The sequence below is a fragment of the Peromyscus eremicus genome, chromosome X (assembly GCF_949786415.1).
Source record: "Peromyscus eremicus chromosome X, PerEre_H2_v1, whole genome shotgun sequence".
Lineage (NCBI taxonomy): Eukaryota > Metazoa > Chordata > Mammalia > Rodentia > Cricetidae > Peromyscus > Peromyscus eremicus.
The window spans coordinates 78302760-78329199 of record NC_081439.1 but is presented as its reverse complement, the minus strand read 5'-3'; the positions used below and the strand labels follow the sequence as shown (position 1 = coordinate 78329199).

Below are 26440 nucleotides of genomic sequence, written 5' to 3'. Positions count from 1 at the left end.
ACTCTGGGCTTACCCATTTCAAATACGAAGACTTTTTTCTTAGACATTTTATAAAGTTATTATTCAAAGTTTTAGTCCATGCTTTGTAGGCTTCAATAAAGAGAATCTACTGTAAGTATACTTTTGCTGAGTCATGTAATCATTGTGGATATCATATAAGATATTGTACTCACAGTTCATGATCCATGGAAGAGACTGAGGAAAATCTGCTCTACACTTAAAGTTTTCTTCATTTAAAAAAAAATAGTTTTAATTTTTATGTTAACTTTTTTGTACTAACATGATCAGAACATGGTTACTGAAGAACATTAGAAAATGTTTGAAGGAGGTAAATATTACCTATAATACCATGGCATAGCCAGAAAGACTATTAATCCCATGTTAGCTTTTTCATCACTGTTACAAAATGCTTCAGAGAAACAATCTGAACAGAAGAATAGTTTCTTCGAGTCTATATGGTCAGGTGCTCCATTGCTGTGGGTTCATGCTGTGTAAGCCTTTCAGACAGTAGAGACAAATTATAAACAGTTTTTGGCAGTTCTGAAATTTGGGTACTTGAGCATGATTGGTAAGATTTTACTACTGCGATACATCTTCAGCCCTTGTTTTTATTTTGATATATTTTTTAAATTAGAAAACAAATGAACAGGTTTCCCCTATGTTATTTTCATATACACTTAAATCCTGTTGATCCCTTCCCCCATCTCCTCTTTTCCCTAGCTCCCTCCATCTACAATTTTTCACCCCCAGTATTCATCCTTCACTTTTATACTACACTATTATCCTTCCTACTCTCCTTCCTTAAAACCTCTTCCCCCACTTCTCATGGGCCTTTTTCTCATCTCCTAGCCTCTAATCATGTTCCTACAAAAATACACGTATGTTAAAAATCAGAAGCTAGAAACTACTTATGAAAGAGGTTACCTCATTTAGTACAGTACTTTCTAGTCCCATCCATTTTCCTGAAAAGTTCATAATTTCATTTTGTCATAGCTGAATAAAATTCCATTTTCTATATGTACCATATTTTCATTACTCCTTTATCAGTTGAAAGATATCTAGGCTGATTCTACTTCCTTGCTATTGTGTGTAAAGCGGCAGTGAACTTGAATATGCAAATGTTTGTGTGGCAGGATATGTAGTTCTAGGCTTTTGAGAAACCTCCATGCTGACACTCATAGTCCTTTTTTCTTTTAAAGATAGGGTGCTGTAATGTAGCTTAAGTTCCCTTAACTCACTACGTAGCCCTAAGCTGGCCTGAAAGCCATTATCCTCTTGCCTCACCTTCCCTGTTATATGTTTTGATAATTAATTCATGTTGTCCACTCTAGTCATAACAATATCAGCTAATGCTTCTTAGTTCTGTCAATAGATGTGAAAAATCTCCTTCTACCTCCCAATGTTAGTATGGAAATAGTTCTTCCTATTTCCAAGGTGACAAGAAAAATTTTTTACAGAGCTGTGTGTAACACAAAAATAGAGAATTGGAGATAGGCACAAGGCTCTCTCCCAGTGAAATTCTACTCATTGTTAGAGATTTCATCACTTTTAATTTACTTCCTATGAAATATTTTTGTTTTTCTTACTTTCAGGTATATTGTTGAATTTTGACAAGACAGACAGAATTTCTATATATGTATAGTTGCTGGAATAGGGAGATGTTAAACCACTTAAGTGATATTGTGTTAAAATATACTGTAAATCTGATGTATGCATCTTACCTGACATTTTTAATACATATGTATATCAACACAGAATATTAATACATACTGTATTATGCTATGTAAAATCTTAGGAAGTAGGTTTTTTAGGTAAAAATTCTACAATTTTATATGAATCAGCTTAATAGGCAATTTATTGTTGTTCTTTGTTTATAATCAAACCCCATATTCCTTTGTGGCAAGGTCAATCTTTGATACACACACACACACACATAGAAATAAAATCAGTAATTAAGAATTTATGCTCTGAGATAGCTCAGGCAGATCATGCTTTGTACCTGGAAAATAGTATGTAATTATTAATTCACTTCATCTACTTTTCTGAAATCATTTGAAGACGGAGTTATCCTAATTTATAAGTATATGCATTATACATAGAACAATGTTTGTGACAGCATTATTTATAGTAGGAAAAACTGGAAAACTATTCCATGTCAAATTTAAGGGGCAGAAGGTGTGAATTATCATACATTTATTTATCCATTATAACAATATTCAACTATTAAAAAACAGACATAAAATGAGATCCACTAATGTGTGAAAATGTTTACAAAGTTAAGTGAAAAGTAGGGTACATAATCATGTTTTCAGTATAGTCTGAAAAGTATAAAATATGCATAGCAATATATGGGAGACAAAAATAAACCAAAATGTTAATGGTAGTTGCTTTTGAATATTGAGAATAGAGACATTTGTCTTTGTATATTTCATGTGTTTCTAAATTTTCTATAATGAGAATGCATCATTTTTATAATGCAAGCTATTTTAGAATAGAACACTATGTTAGTAAAATGCTTCTAGTTATTTAAGAAAGAGGGAAGGCAAGAAGATCATGCAATTAATAAAATGAAGTGTATATTTACTTAGAAAATGCAGTCATCCACTTAAGCGGTCCATTGAAGGTACATATGTGACAGGAACGGAAGGACTTTTAGCTACCATTTTTCATATGGGTGACTCAGAAAACTTCCAAAGCCTATTTTCTCTGTGCTTTGCTTTAATTCTTAGAAAATGGAAGTAAACTGAATCATTTTAATCCAACTATTCTGAAATGGGTCACTGACTAAATTGTAATTTTTAAAATATTCTTGTTCATGTAGCATCATTCTTCTTCACAGAAATACTGGCTACCATCCAAATCAAATACAAAGAGAACAAGAACTTCTAGCTAGCACTTAAGAATAAGAATCCATTCAGAGCCATTTTTCAGGATGGCCTAACACTGGACAACCTCAGTAAAAATATCAAGGCTTTTTTGTTTCATGCTGAATTTGCCATTTCAATACAATCCCTAGATACCTAATAGCTTCTGTTCATAGGTTTCATGAAAGCAAATGGAAAGCTTAAATATTAATATTATGTTTCTGCTCTCAACAGAGTTTGATGGCTATGAGCTCTTTAATCACAAGGCTTAAATTGCATTTGTCTCTAATGATGGACACTTAAAATACAGCTGCATGAACATATTTATGGAGAAACTATTAAAAGGACGAACATCTTGTGCTTCTTAGATGCATCCTCAATTATACCGAGTTCTGCATTGAAGAAAGATTGCTTCTGCAGTTCACTTCTAGCAAAAACTTATGAAGCTACAATCTATCAAATCAAAATTGTGGTGCTGTATTTAAAAGTTTTCCCCTAGATTGAGAAATAATGAGAGAAAAAGTAACTATCTCCTGGACTTACTTTTACTCCATGTAAAATATTTTTTTTTTAGCAGAAGTTTTAGTGCACTAGTATAGCTTATCCAGACAAATAAAACATTGTTTCTTTTAACAACAGCCATACACACAAAAATTATGGTAGACAATAAAGCCCAGGTATAGGCAATGTTTCTCTAAGTTTGCTTACTTGTAATAGAAAAAAAACTTTAGGTTTCATTATAATTATTTAAAACTTGGACTATAGACAGAAGGCTTCTTTAAAACAAAATTTGCTCTATCTAGAAAATATCAGACCTACTCTATACTGAAAGAGTGTGATAGGCTATATAATTGGAATCTCAATATACTGCACTTCTGGCTTACCTTTTATGGATGGTTATCATCCCAATCAAGTACAGATACAAATAAAGTCAACAGGATTTTACCTACATTCATAATAACTTCAAAACAATCATAACAAAACTTATATGGCATCGAATCTCAACTACTGCTTTTTAAAAGAAAGTGTTTAGTTTGGCTTATGGTTTCAGAGGGCCAGAGTCCATGATAACAAAGCAATGAAACAGCTGAGGGATCACATCTTGATCCCCAACCACAAATGGGACTTTCAGGAGGCTTTTGAAACCTCAAACCCACCTCTAGTGACATAAGTCTTAATCTTTCTCAAACAGTTCCACCAACTAGGGTCCAAGTATTTATATATATGTAAGCCTATAGGGGCCATTCTCACTAGAACCATTACATCATAGAAACTCTAGTTGAATTTTACCTCATACCCCAATGTTGAACACTGGATGATCTCCATAGTTTTCACCCCTCCTTCCCAAACTGTTTTCTTTTATAATATAATACCTGTCTTAGAGCCAAGTGTCCCATGTCCTTACAACTTTGAACTGACAAGAGACAAGTGACATCTTAACATATAGGGACATAAGCAAAGTGCACTGATTAGTTTTTATTGTCAATCTGATACAACCTAGAGACATGGAGGAAGAGAGAACCACAACTGAAGAACTGTCTAGATTGGATTGGCCTGTAGAGCATTTCCTTCACTGTTGAGAGATGTAGCAGGGCCCTAGCCTACTAGGTAGACAGGCATAGGCAGTATATTAAAGGTAGTTGAGCAAGCCAGCAGGCAGTGTTCCTCTACAGTTTCTGCTTTACTTCCTGCCTCCAGGTTCCTGTCTTGAGCTCCTGCTGTGAATTCCCTCAGTAATAGACTGTAACCTGTAAGCCAAATGAGCCCATTCTCCCCCAAGTTGGTTTTATTCATTGTGCTTATCACATCAACAAAAAACAAACCAGGAGATGGCATTTTTATTTATGATATGGATTCATTTGATAAAGCATGGAAATGTCCTAGCAGTATGAGGATTTACAAAAGTTTCAATGTCAATTCTTTCTCTCCCTCCCTCTCCTTCTGTCTCCGTTTCTTTCTGTCTCTGTCTCTGTCTCTCTCTCTCTCTGTAGGTAGTTATGTGGTCTAACAATGGTAGACCTTTAGAGGTTTTCACTTTAGCTTTTTTTTTTTATTAAGATTACAAGCTTCCCTTTCTTCTTTTAAAGAATGTAGACCATGGTGTAGGATACTTATTCTCAGACTTAAAGCTGCTCATCAAAATAGTCAGCACATGTGAATGAAAGATGCTACTCAAATTACTGTTCTGTACTACCACAGAAAAGCTCACCTTGTAAGTATGTTAATAAAAGATAGACTATAATTATAGCCCTTTAGTAAAATTGTAAGACATAGGAGCTCCCAGGCTTTCCTGGAAGGTAGAAAGATAAAGAAAAGAGACAGTGAAGTTGATGAGATCAGGGCCAACACTGCAGAAAGGGAGAGTCTGCAAACTTACAAAGTCTCTGAACATAAAAGAGCAGAGGGGGAGGATTAGACAAATTCTAGATTAGCACCTAGTACTCTGGCCAGAGACCAAGGGAGCTACATATATAAACATTGCTTTTATTAAGTCTGCTTTTCAAGGAATCTTCTACAATAAAAATCCTCACCCCATATACTTTAATAAAAGAAACTCACAAAGCATAAAGCCATTTTTCCAAGTATGTAGTATATTAAAGATTGCCTATACACTATCTTAAGGCATGCATAGAATAGCCCCAGGTTTGACTCATTGTAGAAACTCATCTTTATAACATGATTTTATAGTACCTTCTTAGATTGTTTTAACCTCAATATCTATGTGTAACTTCCATTAACACTAACATACAGATTTATATGTTCTCACGAAAGGGTGTGTGTTTTAAGGTTTTATTGAAATAAGAGCATCCAATAGACACTATTTATTTATAGGCGATATAGAATTTGAAGAGTAACATAAAATTCTTTTAATTTTAAACGTCTAATGTTTATTTACTATCCTTCATCAAGAAAACACAGCACTTAAACTGATATTCACACAATACATAGTAATTACTTGATGCTCTTAACAAATGCAGCTGCTTCTTAGGCTTAACTACGCTACAAAATACAGAGGACAGTGCATGACAAATAGCATATCCAATTGAAATTGAAGAAATAATCTTCCAAAATGGAATGTCAGACATATAACATCATTTCAATGTTGAGTATTTTCAGGAGCAGTGATGAGAGGTGCTAAGCCATGGAACAGGAGAATCCTGGAAAGGGGACTATGGACAGACACATTCAGATACTGTTTCTTCCTCCCCCACCCTTTGTTCTTTTGGCAACAGATCTTACTGTTGCTTGCCTTTTGAGTGGGGATTTAGTGAGATCTAGGATTATAATAGGGATTGTTTTGCTAAAAGCCTGGTAAGCAATTGAAAACATCACCTTCCCCCTCCTTTCGCAAGATACTTAGTTTTGAATGACCATCGCTTGTTTTAGAAAAGAAAGTGTATGTATAACTGATAGGTACCCGAAAATATTATTTAATTGTATTAGTTTAATTACAAAAATCGTAAGATGGATTGCATATGCAACAAAAACAGATCATGCAACAAATACCTGTTTTCAGATTGACTCAGGACTATTTATGGAGTGGTTCGGCCTTAGCAATGACTAAAATCAGATTTGAATGCTATTATAAATAGGCACAGACTGTCCTTACATAACTTGTATTTATATTTATCAATAAAAGCTGAGACTTAAAGCTTGCAGTAATAAATTTGTGGAGAAAGCAGGGAAAATTTATTATCTGTGATCCCTTCTTTATCTCTTCCTATTACATCTGGGACAACTGTAGTACTTAGGATATATAACTGAATCTTAGTGGAGGGATTTTCTATTTTAAGCACAAATCATGCATTAGAAAACCCAAAGTAAAAAATGAACATAGCAAATGTCAGGAAATTAAGCAAATTAAATGATACCTTCAATAGTAGGCAGCACTGTCAAAGGACTAATAAGTGCAGTTAAACAGGATCAGGAATGGGTAAGAGAGCTTTGAAAGTAGATAGGAAGGCAACAGAGACATTTAATGTCAAGGCATAAAAGATATGTCAAGCACAACAGGTATTATATTAAGCCATCAGACTTTTGATTATTATTTTACCACTTGGATAGCTGACACAGATGGGCATAAATACAAGTAAAAATCTGTGAGGTGTTCCAACTATTAATTTGCACCAGTGTTAAATGTCAATTATAACTAGTGCTAGTATAAGGAAGATTTGTATCCCAATTAATGTAATTACATAATTTCAAAATAAGCTTATTTCCAAAAGTGCAAACTACAAAAACTGTTTGTGATATATAATCTTTCAAAGCAGGCTTGTTATGTTTAATTTTAAAGTACTATTTCTCTTTTCATAAATGTTCATATGCCAGGTATCAAGTGATATGTTACATTTGTGAATTCTGTTGTAATTAAGCTGCAAAGAGTCATAAGTGAGGGGTGAGTTAACTTCATATTACTTTAGAAAAGTAACATTTATATGATAAAAATATGACTTCCTTTCTTCTTCACAGGCAGTCTTGACATTATAAAAGGGACTAGAATAGAACACTTTGGAGTACATATTGAATTCCTCACTTTCATAATGAAGATGTGGTCTTCTGTAATCTAAAATTAATTTAAAGCTAGTGAAGAAGAAGTAATATTCTACTATGTCCGTTTTGTTCTCTCTTATTCAAATTTAACAAGTGGTAGTAGTTTTCAGAACAAAATTCACAAAAGATTTAAAATTAGATGTCCAAGTTAAATTAGTCAAGTTTGTCTTCCATTATTTAAATGGGACATATTTTTCATATTAACTACTTTGAAAATTACTTTCTTCTCAATGAGACCTACACCCCAGTCGAGTGAACTTCAGAGCAGTGGCCATTTCATAAACTGCATGTTATTCAAGTTAAGACAAAGAAAATGACAGGTATGGTGGGAGAAGTAGGAGAAGACACAAGCTTAGCACTGCCTCAGTATTCTCTGTCTAATAAGTAATGTAAGTCTAATAAGAACAGTTTTTCATTTGCTCATACTCTTCTTTGACTAAAAGTATGTCGGGTTTTTTGTTTGTTTTTTTTTCAAGTGACAATGGTTTGCTTTGCATCCATTTTTGATAGTTCATAGCTCATTCAGGTTTTCTTTATAGCACACCGACATCTAAGAATGTTACTGTTATGAGACTAAAACAGGAACAAGAATAATACACACCTTGCAAGTGAATGGGAGACCAAAACAGGAAAAATGTACCTTGAAGGTTAAGGGCTCTGTTTGCAGTTAAGACAGTTAAGAATAAGTTCCTGTTTGTCCTAGGTTTGTGTGACCCATCTGCACTGGATGTGTTTGATCATATGTGGGTAGAGGTATGTGGGAAGGAAGTACGTCAGGATGTATGCTTGCCCCTGATTAGGCCTGATGGGAAATACAGTGTCCCTGTGCTTTTGTTTTTTTAAGCCCCTGCAATATGTGACTTGTGGCCATTTCCTGAGAATCTAGGAGTGGACCTGGCCAAAGTCTGTAATCTTGGCCAATATTTATCTAAAGCTTCCTTCAAATTTGGCTCAAAATTGTGGAACTGGTTTTTCTCTTGCAAATCTCAGAATTATCACTGTAAGGACTAAAGTAAACCTGTGATCTCTACTTGTCCAAGGACATATAACTTACTGGAATGGGGGATGTTCATGTAAGATAATAATTCATATGTTTTTAACTCCCCTAAACAAGTTTGGTTGCCCAACTGCATAGGATGTGCTTGATCACATGTAGGTGGGAGGTACATAGGCAGGAAGTATATCAGGATGTATGCTTGCCCCCAATTAGATGAAGGCAGGAAGTATTATAGCCTGTGGGTCCTGCCTTTATGAGTACCAACACTACTGTCTGGGAATCTTGGATATGGACCTGGCCTGTGTCCATTTTCTTGGCCAGTATTAAGTAAAGCTTGATTTAATTGGACAATCATGGACTTGGTCTTTCTTTTCCCAATATTCAGGTTTAATGGGTACACATCATGTCTAATGGTGACACTAGTATAACAGTACACTATTCATAGAGCACCTGATTTGTGTTGTTTTTTTAACATGAAAGACTGATTTGCAATTATTTATTTATTTATCCACTCTCACCATGACTCTCCTATTCCAATCAGCTGCTACTAAGATGAACTAAGCTAACAAAGAAGCAGTATGGCCTTCTACACCTCACTGTGGCTTTTGCATCACTTAGAAAGTCAGCATCTCAGAGACTTCACCCAGAGATAAAAGCACTTGGATCTACCTTAAAGCTCAAACTTACAAGGACAAGAGAAACAAGAAGGCATGACAGCATGTAAAACTACAGCAGCTGCAATATTTCTGAAGTAGGACACTCAGAAAAGGGCACAGGCTATTAATGTTTCTAGGAACATCATGCTTAATTCCTCTGTGAAAGATTTAGCAGCTTAGTGGAAAGATGCAGCTAAAGGGAAAAAAAACAGTCTGAAAGAAGAGCTCTGCGAGAAAATTTGCTTAAACTAATATTAGAAAGAAAATAATTCAGAAGTGGTTGCCTCTAATAATCTCCTACCCTAAGGCTAGAAGAAAAGGTCATAGCTAATTGGTACAAAAGCAGCTCTGGATACTTAGGAAGTGGTACCCAGTGATGAATTTCACCGAAATACTACCCTTTACCTGCAATTATGCCAGGACACATATCACAAATTATAGGGCCCAGAAAAGAAGGCAGAAAACAACCACACTTCAAAAATGAACTTCTTTTCCATTTAAAAACTTTTAAAAGTCACAATTAACTTTTATAATCTGATTCAGTAGGGAGATAAAAGCTATCAGTGGTAGAGAACAGAAGTGAAGAAGTAAACTGAAGTCATACCTTATAAAATATTTCTTACATAATTTCATTCAATATAATCATAATCAAAGACAGCACTTTTCCAACACCATGCTGGTTTAGGTAAACAGAGAATACATACTGCAGAGTCTTACTATAACTAAAATTAGCCTTTACATTAAGAAAAGGGAGGAGAAGAAATAAACTCTATGTTTTCCAAATATCAGAAAAATCTGAACATATTAACTATCTTATAAGTGGCATAATTTTTATTAATTTTGTTTTATATACTTAGTAATAAAGACTTCTCCCTAGAATAGAACTTAATTATGACCTGTCCCAGTAGGAATTATTATTTTATTTGGATAACTTGTGAGATACAAAAGTAAAACAATAAATCAATCCACTTGCTCCTTGAAATTTAGAGCCTCTTCCTTTTCACTGAATATGTGACTATCTGCCAACCTATAAATGAAAATGTACTCTGAACAGACAGTTCCCTTTTGAGGGTGGTGTGTGTGTGTGTGTGTGTGTGTGTGTGTGTGTGTGTGTGTGTGTGATTTTTTTAGAGAATAATATATGCAGCCATTCTATAATTGTCTATATTAATCATGGATATAATAGTACAAAAGTCTGATTATTTACAAGATATCTTACTTCCACGAGCATTTCCAGTGCTAAGAAGGTCAAAATATGAAATTGGCCAGGAGCCAAGAATTCTGTCCAGGAGTTTTTCTCTATTCCTTTCAAACATCATTGCCTCCTTCCTGCCACCCAAATCAGGATAATTTTGCAGGAAAGTAAGAGAGATATATTGAAAACAATATGTATTGTTATTTTCACTTCTCTCCTCAAAGGATAGACTGGCCAAACTTGAGAAATGAAACTGGCTCTAAACAGTAAATGATGCTGACATAAATATATATATTAAACCCATGGTCATTGTGTGGAATATAAGATGGAGAAAATGGAGACAAGGAATGGTTTTATGAAAGAGAGAACATAAAAATAGCAGAAGTTTTTGACTGCAGCCTCTGAGAAGAGGGTAAATGTTGTACAAGGGCCCCATGAGTGCAAATCACAGGAAGCATAAAGAATAGAATATGGAAGCATAAGAATAATGCATAATACACAGTTCTGTGCAGACGGCATTCAGCTTGACCATAACACTTTCTCTGGGCCATGCATCTTTCTCTACCAGGAAGTTTCCATTCTAAATAAGACATGCAAATTGATCAATACTATTTATGGCAACTGAAAAAAATATTCAAATTGCCAGATGGGAACATTAGTCTTTTCATGTGTCCTTCTTGGACCATATCCCATTTGAATTCAACATTTTATTATTTCTAATAGTTTCCTAAAAATCTCATTACGTTGGAATTGTATTTCTAAATTTATTTTCTGTTTTGGCCATTATTCACCAATCTGTTATATCCTATCACTAAGTATGGGCATCTCTTGGGTCTTCCATGTTAGGGCTCTTAGGACCATTAATTGAGGCTTTTAATATTTGCTATTGGTGAATAAGAGTCACTTCAGGGGGCTGGAGAGATGGCTCAGCAGTTAAGAGCACTGGTTGCTCTTCCAAAGGCCCAGGTTAAATTCTCAGCTCCCACATGGCAGCTCACAACTGTCTATACCTCCAGTTCCAGAGGATCCTACACCCTCACACATACAGGCAAAACATCAATGCACATAAAAAATAAAATGAGAATAAAAATTAATTTAAATATTCACACAAAAAATACGAATCTACACATATATAGTAGGTTTTTTTAGTCGTTTTTTTCTTCTCAGAAAAGTTCAATAATGCTTATGTTTGATCTTAACCACCTGTTGATATAGGGACCAAATTACATATAAAAATATTAATGTATGAAGCTCCTCCATTTTCATGACCTTATCACTTAAGGTATTACTGATATACACAATTGATATGTTGTCTCAAACATATGTAAAATCAATACTGGATTATCCAAATAGAATCATACTGCTTAACTATAGGCTAGTTCCACATATTTGAACATAACCTATCAATCACTTTATTAGGAACCAAAGTAAGCATTTATTTTTTTTGATTAACAGTCATGAATTCTACTAAAGAGCTAGAATTTATTACAATTTTTCAATACAGAAAAAATTTATGTACAGTAGTATTAACTTTCCTAACAACTATATGAAAACCTTATACTTTGTTTTGTTTTTCCATTTCTTTGTGTCCAGAATGTACCTTGCCTCCCTGAAAGCACTGCAGAGTTGTAAATAATGTATGAAAAAAGTTCCTTGTTCACTGCCCAGAGAGTACTATACTGCTTACCTACAGTGTACAACATCTATGCTAGACAAACAACAGAACAGGCCACTAAATCTGAAATCTTAAGTAAAAATCTTCCCAAGTGGAAAGGGAAAATACCATCTTAGATTCCATAAGGCCTTCAAACAAACAGTTTAAATCCTTAGAATGCTCCTACACACCAGATTAAAACCCCTGAAACTCCCGAAAGGGCTGTTCTCCTGAGTCATTTAGTGAGAACATTGACTTAAGTCATCTCTAAAGGCTCACTACTTCTGGAGCTTACTTCTTGGTCTTAAGAGGGCAGATTGACAAAATCTGATGAGAAGATGGTAAAGCCAAAACAAAAGGCTGCAGCTGTCATTCTAGTTTTCATTTTTTTTTCCTGATGGTATTTAGGAATTTTATGGAACAAACTGCGATTTGAGGATAACAAACAGGTGGAAGTTAAGTTCAAGTACAATGGATACAAGAGTAATGGCATATAGTTAGATTCAGCTTTAAAAAATTAGAACATCACTGTTTTTCTTCACTTGTCAAGATTAAAAATTACTGCATAGAAAGGTCATATGAAGGTATGACACAGAGGAGACATTCAAGTTCTACCATGAAATAAACTCTTCTTTCATAGACTTCTATTCATAGTGATGGAGATTCATCTTTCTATTTCTTTCATGCCTAAACTTCAAACTTCAGAAACAGCTTTAGGTATCTTGAAGAGACGTTCTGGTGGGTTCAGCATTTTTTATTATTGTGAAGGATTCAACAAGTAGTTGTCAAGAACATACACCACAATGAGTTTGCCATTACAGGCTAAAAGTACATTTCCATCCTTTAAAGTAAAATATGACTATACTACTTGTAGCAATTTTTAACACATAGTATCATCTCTATCTTAGAGAAACTTGACACTGGCCATAACCTTAAAAGCTTTCCTCAGCTGTGCATGGAGACACAAGACAGTGTTCCTAGCATTACATAAGTTGAAGTAGACAGTCCAGGTGTTGTTATACATGGAGACTCTGTGCCAAACAAACCCAAACAGAACAGAACAAAGCAGAACAGGCCAAACTAAAGCAGATGGAGATGAGCCCATAATCAGGGCCACTGATTTTGGAATAATTTTTTTTTTAGATTTATTTATTTATTATGTACACAGAAGAGGGTGCCAGATCTCATTACAGATGGTTGTGAGCCACCATGTGGGTGCTGGGAATTGAACTCAGGACCTCTGGAAGAGCAGCCGGTGCTGTTAACCTCTGAGCCATCGCTTCAGCCCCCTGGAATAATTTTTTTAAGCATTTGGTTTTCTAGAAGTTTTAGGTGCTCAGTCTGATGAACACTTTGTCAGTGTTTGTAGTTGCATTTGCAACTGCTTATACTAGACTGATTTCATATATATCTAACTATTTATTCCCAAATGAAAGGTTTGTAAATAAACAAGTGGTCTTATGAGTTTAGCTCCTCAATGTTAGGCTGACTGTGGATTGCTGACATGGATGTAAAACTAACAAGAGGAATTTATTGCTGTATAATGCTGTCCTAATTTCGCCCATGCTTAGTATCTAACAAATGCCTGCTATATTCATATTCTCATAAAAACCATATTGCATTGACCTTATTTCCTACTGTCTTACAGAGATCAACCATGAAGAAATGTGCAGCATAGATGATTGTATTGTGTTGGAACACACAAGCAAAAAGTGATTGAAATTTCTGTAGAGAACATCATTAGTGCTTGCTTAGAACAGTTTTGCATATAAATCAAGCAGAAATGGTCTGTGCTCAACTTGTTCACTATTGGTCAAAGAATGATGAAAAACAGACCACACAATAATGCTCTATTTCTTGTATCATTAATGCAAACCTAAATCTTATCAATCAATACATGTGTACTCTAAAAGTAACATGTAGTTTTCATTGAGAAATGAAATAGAAGGAAACTAAGAAAAGCAAATATTACACAGTGAATATAGGTATATATTTCATCTTATGATTTATATGGAGTGCTGAAAAATAAATCTTAAGCACTTGGACTTAAAAATTAATAGCACTTTGGAATTCATTGCAATCTGAAATCTATGCTATACCAAATCCTTGTCCCATCCCTGCCATGCCCCTTCAACACATTCTTAAAATGATTTTTTTTTTTTTTGGTTTTTCAAGACAGAGTTTCTCTGTGTAGCTTTGCGCCTTTCCTGGAACTCACTTGGTAGCCCAGGCTGGTCTCGAACTCACAGAGATCCGCCTGCCTCTGCCTCCCGAGTGCTGGGATTAAAGGCGTGCGCCACCACCGCCCGGCTTCTTAAAATGATTTTTAAGGTTTAAGGTTACCAATGAATTCCTGTTAGTTAAAAAACTTATTTATTTATTTATTTTTAGTTTAGTGGAGTGTTACTATAGTTTAGGATGGTTTCAAATTCACTGCTATCTAAACTGAAATGTCGCTACAGGTTCAGTCTCCATTTTGTGGTATGTACTCCAAGAGCCTAACCCTATTATGAATGCTATACTTTTATTTCCTAGGTGGTTGTTGTCTTAGTTAGGGTTTCTATTGCAACGAAACACCATGACCAAAAAGCAAGTTGGGAAGAAAAGGGTCTACTCAGCTTATACTTCCACAGTGTTGTTCATCACTGAAGGAAATCAGGACAGGAACTCAAACAGGACAGGATCCTGGAGGCAGGAGCTGATGCAGAGGCTATGGAGGGGTGCTGCTTCCTGGCTTGCTCTGCCTGCTTTCTTATAGAAGCCAGGATTACCAGCCCAGGGATGGCACCACCCACCATGGGCCCTCCCCCATCAATCACTAATTAAGAAAATGCCTTACAGCTGGATTTTCTGGAGGCATTTCCCCAACTGAGGCTCCTTCCTCTCTGATGACTCTAGCTTGTATCAAGTTGACACAAAACCAGCTAGTACAGTTGTATTACTTTTATTTATCAGAACTTCAGTATAAAGTACAAGGTAATGAGTATGCTACACACTAAACAGGGTTTTGTAGGCTAATGTAATATTCTACTATTTATAAAATAGAGACCGATGAACTTCATGAGAGAGGTTATCTTGAATGAGAAAGAGCTCAGAATGAATAGCAATCTTGACCTATCAATACTAAAGCAAGAATCATAACATTCCCAAGAGTTTAGTCATCAAGGAATAAATGTGCTACCAAGTGCAATATGGTATGTGTCACAGGCTTATTTGGAACTTGCCTAATGGGGCTACGTCTGATGAGAAGGGCTGTGAATGAAAAATTCTGTATGGCTCTGAGGCATATAAGCATTGCTACTGGGGCACAACAGTGAAGTTAAATTACAGAAGAGAGAGGCCTCCTGCCCTCACTTCATCCATGATGACAATGAAGTTCTGATACCATGAGGGCCATGAGTATCCCAGCTGCTATAGCAAGCAGCAGGCATGGGGATGTGTGGTACAAGGGAAAGAGTAGAGCATGCATCTTTTTGGTTATGAAGTGGCTCCTGAGAACTCCATAAAATACTTCTGAGACCCCTTTCCATAGCTGAAGTGCTGAGTGTATAGAAGGAGGCAGACAGAGCCAGCAAAACATTTTGTATGTATGTGAAGCAGAGCGGAGTGGGGAAATGTGAGCTTTATTTCGAAGTAATTTTTTTTCTAACAGAGTTGTTTTTTTCCTTTGCTGTATATAACATTGTCGCTTGGCCCCTATCTATTACCAAATGGTAAATTATAGCTTCTCATTTATACTGTTATCTTACTGATATATAAAAACTAGGAGTGAGTATCACCTGAGTTTCTTACTTTTTCAAATGCAGTTTTCTTGGTTGCTCTGTGTTGTTCTGAAGCCAAAATACATTTACTTTGTTCCTTGGTTTCATTTCTTCACACTGTTTCTTGTATGAGTATCAGTAATATTAAAACTATTTATTAAAATCTAGTCATAACAAAAGTAGCTATATCAGATATCTACCTGTTGCAGAGATACCCACTTACGTTTAATAACAATGGACAAGGAAAGAAGCTGTTGGTTTGGCTGGAGCAGAGAAGCCAGCTCTATATTTCTATTGCTATTTAATAGTAAAAACCAATGTGGAGTTGTATATTTGTATTTTAAGTTTTTTTTTTTTTTGTGAGGTCTTGTTCTATGTCCTTCTTTTTCCTCAAAAGCTTATGCTTGACCTTAATAGGGCAACATCAGGAATACTGATGGGTAATTATCTCCAAAGTGAATTGTAAACACACTGAAATTAAGTGTTATATTAAAGGGTATAACAAAGAGGGTCAAGATCAGATTAAGCAAAATTTTAATTGATAAGTCTATACGCAATTGTTAAGAGAAAACAAGATGATTCTTTTATGTACTAAACTTTGAGGAAAAAAATACCGTATTCTAGGGACACAAAGGAGAAATGACAGAGGTTGAAGGAAATTCTTTAACTCCTATGCCACACAGATACATTATTCCTATGTCCATTATAAAAGACTACATTCTTGTTTTCCTAAAAGGTATGTGTGCTATTCAAGGCAAGTGTCTGGTTTGGCTTCACAGGTACAGTACCTAAACCTGTATATGGCACTAAGGAGGCACTTAAAAAAATTCTCCAATTGAAGTCATACTATCTTTTCCTATAGCTTCACTATTTCTTCTCAATTCTGTTACAATACTGAAAAATACTCTCCTAAGTATTTATTTTATTTGTTTGTACATGTATGTGTGTAGGCCAGAGGTCAATATTGGGTGTCTTCCTCAATCTCTCTCTCTCACTCTCTCTCTCCTCTCTCTCTCTCTCTCTCTCTCTCTCTCTCTCTCTCTCTCTCTCTCATCTCTTTTCCTTGCTATTTAAAAAAATTTTTCAATATTTTACGTATTTATTTTGTGTGTTTGTCTGTGGTGAGGTTTGCATGAATGCCACAGCACAAGTGTGGAGGTCAAAGGACAACTTGCGGGTGTCAGTTGTTGTCTTCCTTCATGCATGTACTAAGGACTGAACTCCACTTATCAGGCTTGACTGCATGTGCCCTCACCTGATGAGTCATCTCGCCTGTCCCTGATAAGGTTTCTCACTGAACCTGGAGTTCATCAATCCAGTTCAGCTAGACTGGCTGCCCAGCGAGTCTCAGAGATCCTCCTGTCTCCATCTCTCCAGCTTTACATTTATAAGCACAAGCCACCGCACCCCATTTTTACATGGGTGTTGGGAATCCAAAGTCAGGTTCTCATGCTTGCACAGTAAGTACTTTACGGAGTCTCTCCTCAGGACCTGAGGGAGAATATACTTTAAGAAGGCAAGGCAGTGCTGGAGAGATGGCTCAGAGGTTAAGAGCACTGGCTGTTCTTCCAGAGGTCCTGAGTTCAATTCCCAGCAACCACATGGTGGCTCACAACCATCTGTAATCAGATCTGGTGCCCTCTTCTGGCCTGCAGGCATACATGCAGGCAGAACATTGTATACATAATAAATAAATCTTAAAAAAAAAAAAGAAAAAAAAAAGAAGGCAAGGCAAAGCTCTTAAAGGCAAGTCTCTCTATCTTTGTATGTGTGTGGTTGTCTCATGTATCCCTTGCTGTAGTTTACACATCCTGATGCATCCCACTGATCATGTTCCTATTGCTTAAAAACTTTAGATTTCCACTGTCTAAAGAATTTCAGGTTACTACATTAGTCTCTAACTCCAGCACTTCATAATGTGTCACTAACTTATTTTTTTAGAGTTTCTCCCTTTTTTATGCTTCTTATATCCTATCTGGCTTCAATACTACATTGTTTGCTATTGTGAAAAAGGCTTTGCTGTTTCTTATTTCCATGTTTTTCTTTATGACATTTAATTTTACTGCAGCCATCACTTTAACCTCCATGACCCTTACCTCCAACTCCCACTGCTAAAACTCCTACTCATTCTTCAATACTTTTTTCTATGATTATTTTCCTGATATATCCAATAAGTCATGCTATCTTCTTCCTCTGCATTCACAGAGTATGTTTTTTTTTAAAGATTCATTTATTTATTTTATGAATATGAGTGCTCTATCTACATGTACAACTTTAGGCCAAAAGAAGGTATCAGATCCCATTATAGATGGTTGTGAGCCACCATGAAGTTGCTGGGAATTGAGCTCAGGACCTCTGAGCTCTTAACCACTGAGCCATCTCTTCAGCCCCCAGATAGTATGTTATTAACACTTCTTGTTTAATATCTAATATGTTTTGCATTATTCTGTAATCTTTCTGTGCTGTTTATCTTTCATAGAAGATACAAGGGTTTTATAACTAAGGGAATCTTATCTTAATTATTTATGTATCTTCTATCATATCTGGCACAGTACTTTTCATGAAATAGATATACAACAAATTAATGAATATTTAGGGCTCATTTCCCAACCTGAGCTTGATATCAGCAAAGCCTGAATAGTATGGATTACTATTCAGTCAGTGGGTATCAGTACAACCCATGTAGTTATCTGTTGCTTTTGTGCATTCTGACTTGTTGGAGCTTACATCATACTATTTATTGATATTTTTAGTAACATTTGTGATATGAGAATCTACCCTGATTCAGCTGTCAACTTGACATAGGCCAATATTATTTGATAGAGTCACAACTGGGAGATTGCCACACAGTCGAATTGGCCTGTGGTCATGTTTGTGGGGCATTTCCTTGATTTCTAATTGATATGAATGTTCAGGCCACTGCGGGAGGTGCCACCCCTGGTCAGGCTCCTGGTTCCTGCCTTGAGTTCCTGTTTTGGTTTCCTTTGGTGATTAACTGTGATATTTAAGCTGAAATAAAGCTTCTCTGTCCCAAGTTACTTTTGATCATGGTGGTTTTTTTTTGTTGTTGTTGTTTTGGTTTTTTTTTGTTTTTTTGTTTTTTTGTTTTTTTGAGACATTCTCTGTGTAGTTTTGGTTCCTGTCCTGGATCTTGCTCTGGTTCTGCCTCCCGAGTGCTGGCGTTAAAGGCGTGCACCACCACCACCTGGCAATCATGGTGTTTTATCATAGCAACAGAAAGCAAACTAGAATAGTGTTCCAAACAAAAATGGCGTACTCAGGTACACTCAGTTGACTGAATCAGAGACAATTGTTGGGAATGCCTTCTTATTTGCCTATGATGCTCTTTGTGTGTCTCTCTGTATGGCTGATAAGAGGTTCCATTTTTAAGACTGGTAATTTAGGCAATTAATATAGTTTATCAACACTTTGATTTTCTAGTACTTCACTTGTTAAAACATGGGATTGAAAACAATTTTGCATTGAAAGCGTCAATAGTAGAGCTCTGGGTTTGTATACAGCAATTCCATCTCTAAGTGGTGATAGCAGAGATAACAAGCATAATGACAGAATGGTACATTTTCACTGTTTCTGGTCTGCTGAGATGAAGCCACATACACACATAGCCAAGAAGAATGGACAGCTGAATTCAAAAAACATCAACAATTTCCAGAATTTAAAATCCTGAATCATGACATGACACTAGTGGAATTCAGGTGTTTTTGGTACATGGACTGCTCTCACCCAATGTGAGATTGAACTGTTGACCTTGTGTACATCCTACTTCACAAATGAGTCCCTCAGATACGCTAAGCCTATAGGCTAAAGATGATGCCCCAACACTGTGGAGAAACCTCAGGTGACTGTCCAGGCAGCTGGCTGTTTCTGTCAACTCACAATTTTTTGGAAGTTGCTTGCATGTACTTCCTGTTTTTATTTTTGTTAGCTAATATTATTTCCTTCTTGGGTCTCTGAGGGAGTTGAAGATTAGTTAGTTATAGTTGAAGATTAATTAGGATAGAAAGTGAATTAGATACATTTTGGACTTACCAAAATAGGATAGATAATGGAATTATTTTCTCTGAATTTGTCAAATACAAATGGACTAGACATTGTTTAGGTATTTATTACTTGTATATATTATATATAGTTATTGTACTTTTGTATATAGTTTTTCTTATGTTAGTTATAAGCTTTTTCCTTTTTTCTTTTTATTAAAATAGAAAAGGGGAAACATGGTGATATTTTATTTTGTACTAAAATGTTATTTGTATGTTAATAAATAAAGTTGCCCGGGGGTCAGAGCTATTAGCAAGCCATAGGAAAGTCGGGCGGTGGTGGCACATGCCTTTAATCCCAGGACTTGGTCGGCAGAGCTAGGTAGATCTCTGTGTGTTCAGGGATACAGCCAACATTGAAGACACACGCCTTTAATCTCAATACCAACCATAGAAGACCTGGAGGTCTGTACAGACAGGCAGTGACGAGGCAGTCATATGGTTGGGTTTACAACCAATGAGAAGGCAGAACCAAAAGTCTTTATAAAGACTTTAACACAGGAAGTAGCTCTCTTTCAGAGAGGTAGGACCACTGCAGGAGGAAGGGTAAGGTTTTATCTCTTAGCTCTGACCTCTTGGCTTTCTTCTTTGCATTGGTTCTGTGTTTCTTATTTAACAAGACGGTTGGTTACATCTACACTGGTCAGTTGGCTACAGTTTTAGGTGGTTATTTTGGGGGCTGGGCTTTCTTTTCAAACTTTTCTTTCCTTGGGCAATTAGTATTCTTCAATAATTTTGCTATTCTGCTTTTATTTTATCATATTGAAATGGCAGTTATGTTAAACTGCTAAGAATTCCAGTGTAGAGTGGGGGAAATTTTGAAGATATCAAATCAAAGTGATACTGGAATGGAATCAAACCACACACCTAAGAAACTATGGAATGGGCAGGCAAAGGTGATCTAGCTCAGGAAGGAAAGACAGGTAAAAACCTACAGAAGTCTCTAGCTCTTCTTCCATAAAGAGGCAAACAAACAGGAAGTTTCTTCTTCTTTTTTTGTTGTTGGCTTATGATTCATTTTCTCTCTCACCTTCCCTCCCTCCAATTGCACCCCCCCCCAGTTTCTTTTTAACTCAGGATGCAGGATGTCTGCTGCGGCTGTTGCCTCTGGGAATGACTACCAGAGAGCTAAATGGACTATTTTTTTTAAAAAAACTTCATTTGCTTATAGGGGCAATCTAGTAAACCAAAGGGTATCACAATTAATATAATTACAGTGTTTATGAGGATACTCCTGGTGTTTCACAGTTGACAACACTGTATTACCTTGAGTATCAAATGTACAGAAAACCCATTGAATGAATGACCACTCTGTCTCATATAGGCTCTGTGGAGTCAGTAATAGATATGAGACTTATCAAACAGAGGCTTTAAGAAATGAGTATGTTCAGAATATACAGACTAGAAGATAATGACATCCTCTTTTTGAATGGTCCAGAATAACATGCTTTAATTTAGGAACTTTATTAAATTTCTTAGCAGAGAAATATACTGATTAAAAAAATTATTTCAGTTTGCCTTTCCCTAACTACTATTGTTAGTGTTACTCTTAATGGATGGAAGGAACCTCTGATGGCATGTAGACACTTGCCAGTTTATACTGGGATGAAAGATGAAGGAATGACTGCCTCCTATGGTCGGTAGACATTTCTCCTAGCCTTCTGCCATAAAATATTACTTAAAAAATTTTATTATGAACATAAATACACATATTTAAAAAAATTCTTTTCTCAAGTTTCATAGAACCATTAGAGGGTATTTTTAGTGACTTTATATATAAAGCAGTCTTCCCTTCCAATCAAAACGCTTTTTTCCTCTCAAACCTTGACTTTAAGCTAATCTCTGCAAGCTTTCCATGAAGGGCTAAATGGAACATTAACCATTATCCAAATAAGAAATTTACCCAAATGGGAAGAAGATAAATATAACTTAATGGCCTTCAACTATGAATTTCACTATTGCTCAAAGCTTTATGGACAACTCAGTACTGACTACCACTCAGTAGTGAGTACCACTCTTTCCTCCAATTTGTTCAATTTCAATGACTACCAGTTTCTATTCCGCTAACATACAATAACTTTAAGTTCAAACATAACATTTTCAGGGAATATAGGCTAGTTAAGTCAAATTATAGTAATTTAAATTAAGTAGCATTTGTATAGTTAGTATTAATTTTTCTTTTTTCAATATTTATCCAAATAGCTTTATAGCTCATGAAGGGGAAAAAATCAATATGCCTACTTTCTTTTTTGACATCAAGAAAGATATGAAGGGAACATATGAGGAAGTGATAGGATAAACTGATCTGAGGGGAATTACTATTTACCCTACCCACATTGAACACAGAAGGATGACTGTTTAGTTCCACTTGTCTTACTTCATTTATGTATCTCCATACTAAGACCAGTTTTATAGCATAATTTTATCTGTTGCTAATAAAATACAAGAGGAAAAAAACAAAAAAGCACCACAACCAAAAACAATTATTCCATTATTTTCTGATTTTTGAGGATCGTGGTGATTTTTCCCATTATTAACAATAATAATGGGCGATACACTATAGTGAAAACCAAAAATGAACTATAGAAACAAGCTAATTACATTTATGGTTTTTAATCACCTTCTACCCAAGCCTCATGCTCATAAAACAACAATTAAAATATTTAATATTAAACACAGTGGGGGTCCTTATTTCTGAGTTTTTCAAAATGCATGGTTATTTTAAGATACATTTATAGGGTTAAAACTTGTAAACTTACTACACTAGGGGCTTACCCAGATTCCACATACCAACTGAGATCAGGTGAGACAAAACATCTTCCTGAGAAAGTTTACTCTTCCTTTTTTGGCAGAGCGACTTGGTGTAGAACATTCACATTTACCAAACTATGGCATCTAAAGTGGGTCTTACCCGGATTCCTTGGAATTCGCTTTCTGCGGTCTCTGAATGCTGCACCTGACTGTAGGGCTTCCAGAAGATTATCCATCACTCCAGTCTCATCACCCTCTGGAGGACGAGAGAAATCAGAATTAATCTTATGGCAATTAAAGTTAAACTACAGGAAAATAAGGGGGAAAATTCCTGTCAGATTTACATAATACCCTTAAATTAAAGACATATATCTGTTTTAACATAATGGGTCCTGTCAGTTTCTGGCATCATAGACTACTTTGCTTATTACGCACCATTAAGCAAAATTCATGCCAATCCCACTGTTCTTTCAACTTAAAGACCTTGTCTTTTGTATTATTGATGACACACTCAGTATGCAAATAAACAGTAGCTGATCAGCTACTGCAGCCTTCCTGTTAAGATTCTTCTAAGATATTCCTAAGCAAGAAACCACTGACCTGGCTTAATGCAATCAATGTGCAGGGCGTGATTTGATGAAGCGGAGGTACACAAGGTTAAATACTGATTGTATTAATACCTTCAGCATTCAACCATCATCTGCGATTATCTCAAAAGGCACTATTTGCAAAACACATTTGCATTCAATTCTTACCTAATCCATATCCTTTACTCATTTTGAAATGCTGACATTCTATAAAGAAAAGGTGACCACATCATCTGAAAGGCCACATTTTATATTGAAAGACATCAGCCAAAAAGTCTCATTTGCTTTTTAGAATGCTGGTGCATGCCTAAAGGCTTTTCTTATGGGAAAGAACTATTAGAAACAAGAATGGAGAGTATTCCAAGGATGCTCATGGAATTCCCTAACAGAAACAACATTTAAGTTATGACACTTCAGTCTTAACTTTGACAACTCTGGCCATCAAGCACATTCCTGATATTAGTAACAGTATTTATAATAAAGTATCAATTGACAGGAATGTTACAGGGACCTGAGCTTTTTCATGCCAAATTGCCTAACTGCTGAAAAAAACCCTCACTAGGCAGGCCCTTTGAGCTAATTGTATGGGTCTGGAGTACGGGAGGGACATTTGAAGGTAGGAAGGAAAGGAAAAGAATGGAGAGCAAGGGAGAACATACTATCTCCCATTCCAGTCTAAGGTTAAACTTAACTCCTACTTTGTCTTAAGTAGGCAGTATTACAACATTATAGGAAAATTTTCTCTTATAGGATAAGAACAAGCTAAAATCACTATGCTTTTCATTTGACTTAAAATTTCTTCAAAGTTATGATTATTTATCCTTTTAAAATAAACTACCTAGGATAGGATATTGAGTGAAAGTGGAAAGGAAAGACATAAGTTCTCAGAACCAATATCTGGTGAAAATGTACTGGAGGGAATATTCCCAGGGTTAGAGAAAGAGGGCTGTGCTTTTGAAACATTAAGATGAATGACATATTTGGTTCATCACTCAATATTTCCAAAAGAAAGAAAAGAGGAACAAAGTAGTTAAATAGCTTGGTATAGATGGAATATGGCTAGGATATTTAAATTTTATGTTAGATGTTTTAAGTTTCTTATACCTTTTCAGATAGGAATAAGAAAACCAAGACATCACCCAGATGTTATGTAATGGGACCTAAATATGAACCCAAATCATTCATATTAAAGAAAATATATTTAAAAAGTAATGAGATACTCAACATACTTTTTCTTTAAATCAGGCCAAGTCTTAGAATTCTAGTGCATATTTCCTTTTGTACACTTTAATTCTGATTAGCTGGAAATCAGGTGTTCAATAGCCACCATATTGGGTAGTACAATTAAAAGCAATGGGAAGCCATGTTACATGATCAAACTTGAGTTTTAGAGCGGCTTGCCAAATACCATTGTGGCAACACAGAAGGCAGAAAAATGTCTAAGAACATAACCTATTTGTCTAAGTAACAAAAAACAAGAGAAGAAGGAATGGCGAGGATATGCATTTTGAAATTATCAATAGAATCACTAAGCCTTGGCTCAGGGTAGAAAAGGTTAAGCAGGAAAGGAGTCTGGATGATCAGGAATAAAGAGGTTTAAGAAAATCCGAGGACTTATGTGAAGTGCTCCAGTTATGTCCCCAATTGTGTGCACGTGGAAGGGTGAGTGTGTGCATGCCACAGCACACATATGCAAGCCAGAGCAGAACCTCAAGTGTCAGTAACTTTCCACCTTATTGGAGACAAATTCTCTTTGTTGTCCCTTGACCCCCTTTAACTTGAGGCTTGCTGTCACTAGAGCTCTGAGGGATTTGCCTATGATCTCTGCTTCCCACATCAGCATAAGAGTGCTGGGATCCTAGACAATTTACTGTGGATGGATTGATATGAGTTCTGGGGATTCAAACTCAGGTCTGCTTGCTTTCACTTTCACAGAAAGCACTTCTACCCACCAAGTGTTCTCCTCAGCCTCTGAACTGCAACATTTAATTAGAAGTCAGCAAAAGGAGAAGTAGGAAGATAGAGAAGAAATTTCACATCTAAAGAACAAATAAGAGAGTAACAATGCAAGTGAATTTCCTGTGGTCTTGTGAATATGGTAATTATAAATACCGCATAAACTTGAGTATGTGTAAACAAGTGAAAAGAATGGAATACAAAATGGCATCTATTTATGGTTTCCATAAATTAAATGAAAACATGAAAATTTATTTATGGATATTGTTTCATTAAAATTCTTTAATGGTATATTTTGATTAGACTAAAAATGTGGAATATAAATACAAAGATGGCAAAAATAAATCCGGTTGCTTAATTTAGCTGTATGCCACCTGACAACATTTATTGAAAATATGTTATAACATGTTTCTCATTTGTTTCTCATTATCATTTCCTTCCTCACTTGTGGGGCATTTTTATACATATTTTCCCCAATATTCATCTCTCTTAATATTATCTCTATATATTATTATATATATATTATTTCTATATAATTCTAAACCAGCAACGGAAACAGTGAGAACAGTTCTTTACAAATATCTTGCACTTATCAAAAGGAAGAAATGACATTTTCTCCAGTCCATTATAATTTCGTTTGCTCTTATATTTTTGATTGTGAGCCTAGCCTTTAATGGCTGAGGCATCCTGGTCTCCAAAGCGAGTTCCAGGAAAGGCGCAAAGCTACACAGAGAAACCCTGTCTCAAACAAACAAACAAACAAACAAACAAAAACAAATTCATTTGCTCCATGCTAACTTTAAAAGTGATTTTCATAGAACGTCTAACCTTAACAGATCTAAGTTTTATAAATGTAATCACAGGACCAATTTACATTGCTTCTTAAAACAAAATGGAAACTAATATGGTCACTTGAAATATATTACCAATCATTTTGAATGAGTTTCAGTGAAAATTGGTCTGTGATTTTAACTGTGTGACGTTGACTGTTCACTTAGAATTTCCCAGTTCATATAATCATGGATCCTTATTTATAGGTAATTAGTAGTGAGTAACTTTTTATTGTATATGAAGTTAACCAAGGGAAAAATGTGTTCCTTTTTATTGTAAACGAAAAATATTAAACATAAAAAGTGCTTTTTTACAACTTACAGTACCTCTTTTACTGAGTAAAGGGACATCAAGAGATAATTTTGTAATGCTTTTTAGCCATTAAAATGATTATATGTGGGCAAAGCTGAGAAGTAACAATTCAGAGTTCATTTTATAATCTTTCATTCATAATTAGTTGCAGAGAACACTAAGAAGCTAGGTGGGCTGCATAACGTTTCAGGACTCTGTGAGCAGCTTATCATCAGATGAACTGAAAGGAGTGGGTGATACCTTCTGCTTCATGTTTCCCACGGTATT

At 35.5% G+C, this 26440-nt stretch overlaps 1 protein-coding gene across 2 annotated transcripts in view; it reads right to left on the bottom strand.

The window, feature by feature from the left end:
* Diaph2 (diaphanous related formin 2) overlaps positions 1-26440 on the bottom strand; it is a 752478-nt gene that overhangs the window by 118144 nt on the left and 607894 nt on the right. For both annotated transcript variants that reach the window (XM_059251575.1, XM_059251574.1), the window contains one exon: positions 22648-22743. In XM_059251575.1, the coding sequence (XP_059107558.1) occupies positions 22648-22743 (96 nt within the window). The remainder of the gene's footprint in view (positions 1-22647; positions 22744-26440) is intronic.